We start from the raw sequence: 12,668 nt of genomic DNA, 5'->3' as shown, positions 1-12,668 counted from the left end.
ATAAATGATGAAGTTACGCCAGCCCACTTTACAGGGAAAGTGAGACAACAAGAGTGTTTTCTTCCTGTTTATATCTTTAGAAGGACTTGCACCTGCTATCTTGATTGGCATAGGGGGATGTTGGAGAATGCAAACAAAACTATTCATTATTACCATCCTTAAGAAAAAAAATGTTTTTTTTACATTAGTATAATACAATGTAACATTCTTACATTTTTTCTGTGAGATTTGTAGTAGCTTTCAGGTTGGTAACATGTAATTCTTGGACCTAAAATGTAAGTACAAATAAATTAAAAATAATTGCAAATGTATCTTCATGATATATATAAAATATATTAGTTATTCATGCAAAGAGTAACACTAAGCCTTTTTTACGCCAAAATTTCTTGTTTGCAATAATTTACAATGATCACTTTACACATTAGAGAATATTTCACATCTTTTCTTTGAATATTTTAGTACAAACTTCCCAGATTTCACATAAATAATGTTACTCTTTTTAGATGCATATTTTAAGCTTTTTCTTAAGAGTTATAAATTGGCCCATATTCTCCAATTTGTACTTAGAAAAGTTTCAGATGTGTGGCTTGTATGCTACTACATCATAGTTTATGCTAAAGACAGAGCTGGTAGCAGAGTGGAAAAGCTAGAGGATGGATCTGCCAGATTTCATGGAACTGAGAACTAGTTTCCATGAATTTCCACTCTTCTCCCTTTCAAAAGGCTTAGAGCATGTCTAAACCCATAAAATATATAGAGAGGAGGAGGTGGTGCTCCCCCTTATAACTTTCAGCCCATTGTTTAAAAAGCATTCACCCGGGATGTGGAAGACCTAGATTCAATTTCCTACATTTGCCTAATGTGCAGCAAAGGCGTGAACCCATATCTTCCACCTTCTATGTGAGTGCCCTAACCACTGTGCTGTTAGGTATTTTGGGTTGAGTCTTTCTCAGGACTTGTTTATATTGCCCTACAATTCGGACTACAAGGATGTGAACAGCAGTGCACACCACTGTGCTATGCTGTAACTCCTGTATGTGGATGCTGTGGGCACGAACTAAAAGGTTCCCAGTTTACATTAATGTAGACTGCTGGAATCTTACTCCAAGCTTTATCGTAGGTTCATCAAATCCACTTAAGTTAAAATTGTAGACATCATCCCTGTCAAAACAGATACAAATAAAGTTTTAGTTCTTGAATCAAGGAATATTCTTAACATAATTGGATAATTAAAACATTTTAAAACAAAATTACTAGATACTTACACAATATGTCCTGTAGTCATATTAAGCACAGCTGTAGTTTTTACGTTTCTACAGCTTCTATTCTGAACTTTTCCCTACATATTCACAAGAAGAGTTACACAGGTCTAATGTTCAAAACATGGTCATCTATAGTCATCAATACATCAGCAAGTTCTTTAACAGAAGCACGGGTGATAAATTAGTTGCTTTTGAATCTAAACCTCACTTAACTTACAATATTCAAATATGGTATTAGGGGTCAGGGGCTGCTGGAAGAGAAATATTTTGAGATGTAAAATACAAGTCCTCATCATCTGTGGCCCTTAAAAATCTCATGGTACTTATTCCAAAAATAACAGTGTTGGTTTCTGTACCATGCTCAAATTCCATTTGAGCAATGTGTGTTCCTACCTATTCTCATATATTTAGATCTAGATGAAGTATTCTTAACTGTATCTTTTAAACTGCTATATAATGTTGCTATGCATATCATGGAACAATGAACTTCACTCATAAATTAAATGATCCCGTTATATGCTATATGGTAAGGGCTTGTCTACATGAACATTTAGTTCATGTCGAGAAGGGTATGAATCTACCCCGCACAAGCCTGCTGCATACTAACTGTCCATGAAGACCCTACTAGTCACACTAATCATTCCTTAGTGAGCTTTGATCACCCCCTTTTCAAAACAAGGTAGATCAAAGCACACTAAGGAAAAAATTACAACCAGTAATTTGATTATATCAATTTTCTATGTTAAAAAAACCAAAAAACAGTAAACGTACCTTATTGACTTTGAAACCAGACTTATTTAAACGTGACCTAAAAATTTTGTATCAAACACCATCAAATGCATACCAAAAATGTGTTCAATATATTACTAATATAAATGAAAACCTTAACAAGATAAGAAAATATTTGCTTGTATAATGTATCACAGAGTTCTTCAATAACAGATTCTAAGATAACATATGACTTTATATAGTAAAAATAGGTCTTAAAATTCTAGTAACTTAGAACTTAGTCTACAAAAAAACTGCACAATTATAAGCCAAATCCAGACAACTTCATTTTTTTTCCCAATAGGCCCAAATTCTCATTACTGCACAAAGCTCAAAAGGTAAAATTATAAAAAGAGCCTAAGTGACTTAAGCCTCAGTCTCATTTTCAAAAGTGAATTAGACCATAAGGGTCAAAGTCCCATTGACTCTCAATACTTTGGAATAAATTTTTAAACTAAGCGATTTAGGAGCCTAAAAGTAAAATTTCCATGGTGCTTAAGTGTCAGATTTTTAAAGGTATTTAAGTGCCTAGATATACATAGGGGCCTAGAGGGATTTTCAGACACAGCTAGGTGCCAGACTCCCATTGATTTCAGTGTGTTAGGTTCTTTTAAAATTTTTACCCTAAGTCGCTGTTCTTTGTGTAGGTTTGCTGCACTAGAAACAAAGGGCCCAATTCTCTGCCAGTGTAAGCTGATACAGTAGCAGGGAGCTACATCCATTTAAACTGGCAAAAAAACTGTCCCAGAATCCTTCATCCCCAGGCAGCAACATCTGCACCCCTAACATACTGGGATAGGTAGTACTGAAAATCTGTGTAGTCACTATACATCCCAACCCCCAAAATTCCTTCCACTATTGTTGGAGCTCCTAGCATTCTCCATTTCTGCATAACAGAAGAGAACCAATTCCAGGGACAGCTGGGCAGGAACTGCCTGCAAACAAATAGTAGTTAGAGTGAACTAAGTTACAAACCCGTAACTGCCAAATATCACGAGTTACGCTGCAAACATAAACTCAAGTTATTTTGTGTTACTGTTTTCGTTTTTCAAAATAATTTTCATAACCAATTTTACAACATATATTGATGCATTTGTTCACAATTAGAGAAATATAAAAATTATTTAAATTGTGATTGATGACCTGATTCTCAAAGGTGCTGAGAAACAACTGCTCCCACCAATCAATCGAAGACGCAGGTGTTAAGCATCACTAAAGATCACACCTTTATGTGATTAAGTTTACATACAACCAAATTATTGTAGCCTTTAAAGGAACTTTGAGCATCACAGTTCCTCTGCTAGTGCTCTAAAAATAGTAGTACAGGCAGCACTTTAAAGTTGTAGCTCGTGCTCTGTCTATACAGCTATTTTTAGAGCCCTACAGCGAGCCCAAGTCTATCAGCCTGGGCTGGGAGGCTTGCTTCAAAATCCTTACTCACAAACTGGGCTTAGCTGAGCTTGTCCTCCACCTTCTCACACAGATTTATGATCTGGATAAACCAAACTAGGCTGCATAGGGGCTTTATGTGCTCTTTCTTCTTTGCAAGTGCACAAGGAAGTAAGTCACAATCAAGCTGTTCAAACTATTATAAGAAAACAATTTATACCATACCTGTTATTAGCTAAAAATTCTCCTGCTTTTCTTGTATGTTCGATATCATCCTTTTGTTTATATCTGTCACTGATTTTACTTATTATTGATTCTATTGTTTCAGCCATTTCTTTAGATTTTGCTTTCTGTAACAACAGACTTTGTAAATAACCTGTTAACTCTGACAGTAAACTTTGTACAATAAAAGGGTAGAGCGGCAGTTTGGGTACAAAGACTCCATGTAGTTGGCACTCAACACCCATGGATCCCTCAGGATCACCAGGCTTGAGGGCAGCTTTTCCACAGGAAGAAAATCACACCCCTCTACTTGAACAATGTAAGGAAGCCTTCACAGAAATTTCCCCACAAAATTACCACAGCTTTCGATGCAAGTGGCAACAATCTGGACATTTTTATCAGTAAACCAGCTCCATTTAATGGACAGTTTAAAATCCTGTCTCTGACCCAATATTTAAATACGGTTGGGCTTGCATTGGGATATTTCATCAGGGATCTTGATTTAAATTGTAACAGTCACAAGTGCCACCAGAACAAAGGACTGGTTCATATTTTTAAACAAAAGGAACCTCCTGAAATTAAAATAGATAAATATTTTAAATTTTCAGCACAAAACATATATAAAAATGAGTTACATTTGAAAATATGGTGGACCCCTTATTCTTCTGCATTAGTGTAAACTAAATGATAAACAAATTTAGAAATAAGCAGAATCAAAAATATGCTATTGAGGCTATACTGAAATATTGAAAATATGGTGGAAAGAACACTGAAACTACACCATTCCCTTTACTGCTAAGTCAGAGAAACCAAGATGAAAATCTATCACCTTCTCAGATTTTTTATGATTTGTAGTCCCTTTTCTAAAAGAAACATCAACTTCCTCCATGGAATTTCTGGTCAACACTAATTTTGTTGAAGATCCCAGAGATTTCTCAGTCATTTTACTTGGATAAACTGATTTAAAAGATGTTTCAGGTGTGCTGGGAACTTCTTTTGCCTCTGTACTTAGTATTTTCTGTTCTAAATGCTTAGAACTGTTTAGCGTTTGTCCTCTGTGTCTTACACAGTTTTCTTCTGGTTTTTTGGTTTCCTTTTGTTGCTTCTTTGATATTTTTCTACTCTGAGCTTGTTGTTTTGGAGAAGTACTTTCAAATATTGAATAGAAAGCTTTTTGTTTGGCAGCTCTTTCACTGAGAACAGGAACTAATGCAAACAAGAAAATAAAATCTTTTTAAGATAAAAATTTATTAAAAAGTTTGAACATAAAAAATATAATTTTCCATTCACAAATACTTATTAGTAACAGGGCATAAACTTAACCTTTTTGGAATGTATGTCCTGATGATGTACTTCTCTTCTGCTTGTCACACTTCGTTATAAGCTTCTCAGGTACAGAGCATGCCTGTTTTTTCCAGATTTTATTTTTATCAGCAGAACTTTCCAAAAGACCAGGCAATCTACAAAAATAATCTTATTTTATTTACACTAAATTGCAGAAATTTGGTCATTATTGCTAAATGTAACAGGTTTACAAATAAAAACACTGCTGGTTAATTAAAATTAATATCATGGAAATGCAGAGCTGAAAGAGATCTCTGGAGATCATTATCAAAATCTCAGAAGCACTGTCTTTGGCAATACTTGCACATACAGCTTTCAAAAGTTTTTTTTTTTTTTTTAAGATAAAACCAACAGTTATTTAGGGTGGTTTTCTAATACTTACAAAGGTTTGTCATTTCTGCCTACTGGCTGAGAATCAGGAACAATATCTAATAGTTCATCTAAATGAAACATATTAAATTTGATATTAAACATTAAATTTTCTCAGTTTCTTTTGTAAAAATATGAAAACAGAATGATTTTAAAAGAGTATTGTCAAAATTTGCAAAAGTGCTCACGTAGTGTTTCTTTTTGGCTGGTCTCACTGTCTGCCTCATTTTGCATCATTTCCAAAACTTTTTCAGCTGACATATGCTGCTGAAAAATTACAAAAAATATATTGGAGTGGAGATATACATTGTTACATACAAAAATACATTTAGAATAGAAGTTTTTTTTAATGTTAGAAAATAATGGCTCCCAAAACCTTTTCAGATAGTTTTGCCTCATTTCTGATTCTTGTTTTGCTGGTATTCTGCTGAGTCTCGCAAAATACATTGTCCAGTACAGAGCCATCTCTACCCTAAAAAGCAAAAGTCAGTAATGTTAAGTAAGGAAGTAATTTTACTATTAAAGAATAAATTTTGGAAAACGATTTTTGTGATTCTTACAAAATGTTTTTCAGACAGTGTGGTTCTACCCTGAAAAATTGTTTTGGAATCCCAAAATATCATTTTTACATATTCATTGTGTCTCAGTAATTTCTAATGACATTTGTTCAAATTGAAGTAAAAAGATGTTTTTCCACCTCCAAACCCTACAAACTCAACATGGTTCTGACAGTCAAACTGAGATCTTTTCATCTCACACCAGTAAGAGAGATTCTTCCTCAGCTACACCAGTGCAAAACCAGTGTCTTCAGGTTAAATACTCAAGTGACATCTGCGCAACCCCATTAACCTTTAGTCTGAGGGTCTGATCTGAAGCACAATGAAGTAAACAGGAGTACTTCCATTGACTTCAACGGGCTTTGGGTCAGGCCATCAGTTTGCAGAAATGTCAGTAATACCATAATTTGGACACAATGGCATTTCACAGATGTAGATGATGGTATTGTTTGTTCCTTAACATATTTCATAATGACAATGGAATTTTAATAAAGTTGAGCAGTTCAAGAGATGGTTTTCCAGAGAATTAGGTGCACAATTAAATTACATGCACAAAATATGCTCATTCAAACTCAGGGATTGTGTATAGAAACAAGCCTAATCCATTTGATCATGCAACTATCTGATTTCCCCAAACATCTGTAGTAATTGTGTTCACAAAGTAGAAACACAATCGGACAATTAAACTGTCTAAAAATTTGGCACTAAAAATCTTTGGTTGTTGTGTTTTGATAGCACTGCAGAGGTAGAGGCTGGTTATAAATAGGCCACACCTTTATCTTCTCCATTTCTTTAGATTCGCATTGTCCTTGAAACTTTGCAGTAAAAATGTGATCACTTCAAAAAAAGTCTGTTTTGCAATTTAAAAATTAATGCATGTAAATGTTTTCTGTATTAAATGTCAGTAACGTAGAACTATCCTATTAGTCAAAAAAAGCTCATTAACCCTTGAACACTATAGCATATAGGGACTATTATGCTGAGTGAACTGGAGATTCCAATGGATAAAAAATTGACAGATTGTGTATGAGGATGGGAAAGGAATAAGCAAGTTTGCCAGAGGGTGAGAGTAGGTATGGTCAGCCTTGAGGGATAAAATGCAGATCTTAGAATAATTTTACAGATGGAAGGTGGGTGAGGTATTCCCTCACGCATCTTGTCTCTCTAATATCCAGGGACCAATACAGATATAATTGCAAATACAATTTTATAGGTATCCTTGTTTGCCAGTAGGAGTCCTGTTCAGTTTTATCCAGCTGAAAGCTTGAATCTGAAATAAGGCAGGATTTAGAAAAAAAAAGGATATAGAGGGGAAAAAAATAGAGATCTGTAAGACCACTTTTGTATCAGCACAAAACCTGATGAGATCAGTAAGTATTATGAAGAAAATAAAAGATGAAAATGGATTATTCTTTTCTAAAAAGTGAAGTATTGATTACAAACACAATGAGATCACAAACACAAGCTTGCTAAAGTATGAATTAGGAAGAACAGATAGTATAAATATGTTAATTACTTTTTCTGCAGCAACATTACGCCTTTTAAGAGAGTCAGCTATAGAAGATATATGTGGTCCAGTATGCTCTAGATCCAAATTCTTTGTTCCACTCTCAGTTATTCTGTTAATGTTATTTTTTTCAGAAGAGCTCATCATTTGCAAAGGCAGTTTAAAGCGGGCCTTGCGGGGAGTTGCTGAAAACAAACCAAAGACTTTTTAACTTTACTTTTTCCCAATGGCATCACAACATTTAAAGGCTGTTTCTCATCACTACATTCATTTAATAAAGTTTTAAACAATTTTAACCTATTCTGATATCACACAAGTGAAAATCAAAAATTATGCCAGTGAAATTACAGAAGCTACACTACTGGATAAGAAGATAGGGATTCTGTGTACTGAAAGAGGCATGAGTCCTGTGAAAAAGAGTATGTGATCATGAAATTAAAGTCTTTATCATAATGCATATGCACAGAGAAGTCAACTAAAGGTAGCATAGGCAACCTTAATTCTGGCATTTCCTAACTTTAGAATGCTTGGCTTTGCAACTTTATTATGCTTTTAAAACTTAGCTTTGTATGTTATACATAGTATGAGGATACTGTGCATTTGAGGGGATTTTGTGAGAAAGCTACATCAATGAATGTTCCTCAATCACCCTCTCCTCTCATTTCTCCTGTCACCCTCTCCTGTCCCTAACCCTCTCCTGTCACATTTGAGCTCTTACTGTCCTTTCTCCTAAGCAGCTTCTGTGTAGAGGGAAAGGAGCAAGTGATGGGAGCCTGCTAAAGTGGGTTTGCCAGTGAGAAGATGATGGTGGTGAGCCAGGAGTGACTGGGGAAAGGTTCTCCTGCACTTCCTCCTCTATCAGCGATTCTCTTCTGAAGAGAATGTAAGCAGTTCTAGACCTGGTTTCCTCTGCCCAGACCTGCAGTTCTCCCGCACCTCCTCAGTCAGCAAGATAGTCAGATTGTTCTTGAAGAGACAAACAAAAAGTGCGAGGGAAAAGGTGCTACTGAATGACTCTCACAAAGCTGGTCATGTGCCTTGTCAAGAAGACAAGAGTAAAGTTTGGTTGATTGGTGTACAAATGGGGAAGAACAGAAGTTTCACTGTGATTGCTGTAGATATTGTAAACACTGTGATTCCTGAGAATGCTGCCCAATATTATTTATGAAATGCCACTTATTTATATTTGAGTTTCCTGAAAATGATACTTAATATGCCAATGAAGGTGGAAGAGTTCCTTACAATTTTCACTTCAGAATCTCTTCAGGGCTTTGAGTAGTATGGCATAGAAATTTAAGGACTATGCATTTGCTGGGGAGATCCCATGAATAACATTTTAGCCTTGTTTCCATCTCCACAAACATATCATAGTTCATGCCTGATTGTGGTAACATAATGCAAGTTTTTCTATAGGAAGTGTTAAATACCAGTACATAATGCCTCAGGTAAAGAAATTAGTTTAAATTACAAGTAAAGTACAAAAACTATTTTAAACTTATTTTTAACATTAAACATAAATATCAACTTACACGTATTGACAAATACCAATGGGCTCCTCAGAGGCAATCCACCGGTACCTGGGACAATCACTGATGCTTCAGACACTTTCCTTTTAATCGGTGTAGTAAACTTGAAATACATAAAAAAGGCAAACAATACATTTTAATACCACAGCTTAGGACATCATGGGTTTTTTTTTATATTTCTGAAGTCAGTCAATATTTTAACTATCAGTGACTCAATTTTTGCACCCTGTGCTGATGGCAATGCGTAAAGTTTTACTTCTCAAATATTAAGAGAATGTGACATAAAATAATGAGTTTTAATTAGCATGTAATTTGTAACTGAGAACAGCAGTTGGGATTTTCTGAAGTAATTCAGCAAGGGCCAAATCCTCTTCTCAATACATAACACAAGCACATCCATAAGTAACTGGATGACTACAAGGAGTTCCACTGGTGTCAGAATCCATCAAGTAGGCTGTGATGCAGCAGTAGAGCCACTCAGTTGCTATATTTGTAACTTTAAGGCTGCAGAACCACTGTGTGGAATAATGACTAGTGAACCCATGTACTCACAAATTCACTGATTCTGTTCCTCCCATGGCCTAGCTTACAGTATCCCCTATGCACAGGAAGATACACACAGAGTTGTGCTCTGAGTACACAAGGGATGCAGAGCCTCTTTACAGACTTCTCACATCCTCACCTAGAGCTGCATTCTGTGTGTGGGTGTATGCGTGCACAAGTGTATGTGTGTGAGAGAGAGAGACCTGACTCTAGTGAGAAATGTTAATACTGAGGGTTTTTAACAGACCAGCAAGGGGTTAAAATATACTTAGACCTCCATCTACCACAGGAGACCCAAATATACAAAAAAAATTAAGAAAGCATTCTAAAGATCCTTCTCAGAGTTGCAGGGGGCCTATTTAAAAATAACATTTTATATTTTATTAATTTTTAAACCAAAAAGCTAAAAATTCAGAAAGATAGTTAACCTTCAGTTATATAGCCTAGTGATAATTAGTATTAAGTTAAGTGCCCATGTTGGCATGAGAACAAATGAATATAAACTGGCATCAACAAGTTTAGGCTTGAAATTAGATGAAGGTTTCTAACTGTCAGAGGAGTGAAGTTGTGGAACAGCCTTCAAAGGCTGTGAGGGCAAAAAACCTAAGTGGTTTCGAAACTTAGATTGATAAGTTTTTAAGTCACATGGCCATTTTGCAACTGCTAGTAGCAAATATCCCCAACACCTGGAGATTGGACACTAGATGGGGAGGGTTCTGAGTTACTACAGTGAATTCCTTCCCAGGTGTCCAGCTGGTGGTCTTGCCAACATGCTCAGAGTCTAACTGACTGTCTTATTTACGGTTGGGAAGGAATTTTCCCCCAGGTCAGATTGACAGAGACTGTGGGGTTTGGGTTTTTTTGCTTTCCTCTACAGCATGGGTCACTTGCTGGTTTAAAGTTGAGTAAATGGTGGATTCTCTTTAAGTTGAATCCTTTAAATCATGATTTGAGATTTTCAGTAACTCACCCAGAGGTTATGAGTCTATTACAGGAGTGGGTGGGTGAGGTTCTCTGACCTGCAAAGTGCAGGAGGTCAGAGTAGATGATCATGACTGTTTTGTCTAACCTTGAAGTCTATGAACTGCAGTGTAACTACAATATATTAATCATGACTCTATAACCGAGAATTTAATTTAATTTTTATTTATGCTATTTCTGTTTTGATAAACATACTTACCTTAGATTGAATATTTTTGCAGTTCTCTTGGTTAGTTTTTTTATTCTGATTCCTTTGTTGTACAGGAAGTTTTTGTTTTACAGACTTATTGGATTTCCCTTCCATTCCTGATTTTTCTTTCAAGCAAGGTGACAATTGACTTTCCGGTACAAGAACCTACTCAGTATTTTGGGAAAAATGACATCACATGTCATTTTAATATATTATTTTAAAATAAATAAAAAGCGCACAATTCCACAAAACCTTACTTAAATAGTAGCCCTGTTAACGTCTGTTAAACTTTTCACATGCAGTATGACTAGACAAGTGGGAGAGTTTGCAAGAACAGGCCCTAAATAATACTGCTGGGTTCATCACTGCTTACAATCTTTTGTATGTAACTCTGGTCCACCACTGCAGCTTCTCTCATGACTGTCTTCCTGCTTGCAAGGTGAGTAGGGGTTTATGTGGAACATGGCACGAAAAGGTGAGGGGAAAAATACAGAATGAATTGTAGGAAGGAAATGGGGCACTAAAAACTCTACTCAGATTGGTTTGCTTTCAAAGTTCCTGACTTAGAATGTTTTAATGATTTCCTCTGTAGCTCCCCCCACCCCCCACATTCACTACATCTGTGTATTTTGGCCTTGTCTATTCTAAATGTTCCTCCTAAAATTTCCCAGTGACGTAGGTCCACTCATAGTAGCAGCAGCTACTACAAATAATGCACTGGGATCTGCGAGTGGTACCCACCATATTTGAATATACCTGCTATAAAAGTGTTAGACAACCTAGTTGTTAAAATGCCAGCTGCTTCTTGGAGCCCCGTCTATAGCATAACTCCCATCATTGCTGCCACTGGAGGGAAATTTAAGGAGTGTGGAAGACTAGTGGCTCCAATTCTGGAAAACACTTAAACATGTGCTTAAGTGCATTCCTATTCAGGAAAACGTCTAAGCGCTATCCTGAATATGGTTATGTATAAAGTTTCCTGAATCATATTAATTGTTATCATAGCTACTCAGTGAGTTTTCTTTGCATAGATTTTGTCTAAATAGCTTTATGATTTGTATGTTGCTGGAGCTTTTTGAAAAAATAAATACAAGATTTCTATTTAAGAAAACAAAATAAAAAAAGTTTGTTATGTTAGTTATTTATCTATCTTCCAACCATTTACTATCTGCCTTAAAAGCCCATCTGTTCTTATCATGATTTGTAACAACCAAACTGGCTCATAAGCAAGAGAATTGCTGGCTATTGGAGAACATCAACATAAGAGAAATACCATGTTAAATGTCTTTAGGTTTGATCATGATGACTACAACCAATAGAGAAATCCATCTAACAAAATGCATCATTTATGACAGCCTGTCTCCTCTCTCAACTGTGTAAGGCCCCTGAAAAGACACATGATTTGGGGCTGAAAATCCCCATGATTAAAATAATTTTCCAATCAGAACTATGTAACGTACCTGTGATCCACTTTCATCAAAAATTATATGAACTGATGTTTTGGCAACTGATGTGGCTTGCTTCTTGGTAAATCCCTACAAAACACAAATAATTAATGTAAAATATACATTTGTTCTATCTTCTAATCTTTCTCGTCTTTTTCTATATGAATCACAAATAAAACATTAAGTTAATGGGGTTATATAGTCCTCAACTCAGGTTACTCCCACATAGGGGAAAATATTTCAACTTTGCACCAGATGAGTTTATTATGAATTCTTCCATAAGATGGAGTTTAGGGAAGAGCAGTTTGCTAATCCACACAAGTAACAGGGAGTTAAGTTCTTCAAACCAGCAAATCTTAGGATATCCAGAGGCACATGGTCATCTATGTGGAGTCCCACAATGGCTCTGGGTCACAGAAACTTCTGGCTTCCTGGGAGCAAATTCTCCTGCCGTAGTGCAGTCAGTGATTCCTCTGGAAGCCACTGGTACTAGAATTCCCCTTATGGGATGTTCCACATCATGGAGGCGGGTGAGGTTTATTAATGTCCTACTAAAGAATGCACT

At 35.9% G+C, this 12,668-nt stretch overlaps 1 protein-coding gene across 5 annotated transcripts in view; it reads right to left on the bottom strand.

Moving 5' to 3' along the window:
• SYCP2 (synaptonemal complex protein 2) overlaps positions 1-12,668 on the bottom strand; it is a 60,999-nt gene that overhangs the window by 25,776 nt on the left and 22,555 nt on the right. For 3 of the 5 annotated variants that reach the window (XM_075118737.1, XM_075118740.1, XM_075118739.1), the window contains 12 exons: positions 12,119-12,193; positions 10,668-10,823; positions 8,948-9,047; positions 7,428-7,603; positions 5,731-5,826; positions 5,543-5,621; positions 5,368-5,425; positions 4,965-5,101; positions 4,471-4,847; positions 3,645-3,769; positions 1,104-1,161; positions 213-268 (listed from right to left, as the gene is read on the bottom strand). In XM_075118737.1, the coding sequence (XP_074974838.1) occupies positions 213-268; positions 1,104-1,161; positions 3,645-3,769; positions 4,471-4,847; positions 4,965-5,101; positions 5,368-5,425; positions 5,543-5,621; positions 5,731-5,826; positions 7,428-7,603; positions 8,948-9,047; positions 10,668-10,823; positions 12,119-12,193 (1,493 nt within the window). Of the gene's footprint in view, positions 1-212; positions 269-1,103; positions 1,162-1,265; positions 1,340-2,033; positions 2,071-3,644; positions 3,770-4,470; positions 4,848-4,964; positions 5,102-5,367; positions 5,426-5,542; positions 5,622-5,730; positions 5,827-7,427; positions 7,604-8,947; positions 9,048-10,667; positions 10,824-12,118; positions 12,194-12,668 lie in introns of all 5 variants that reach the window. The other 2 variants (XM_048820504.2, XM_075118738.1) reach the window with 2 other exon arrangements.

This window comes from Caretta caretta, chromosome 13, assembly GCF_965140235.1.
Source record: "Caretta caretta isolate rCarCar2 chromosome 13, rCarCar1.hap1, whole genome shotgun sequence".
Classification (NCBI taxonomy): Eukaryota; Metazoa; Chordata; order Testudines; family Cheloniidae; genus Caretta; species Caretta caretta.
This window is presented reverse-complemented; position numbering and strand designations above follow the sequence as displayed.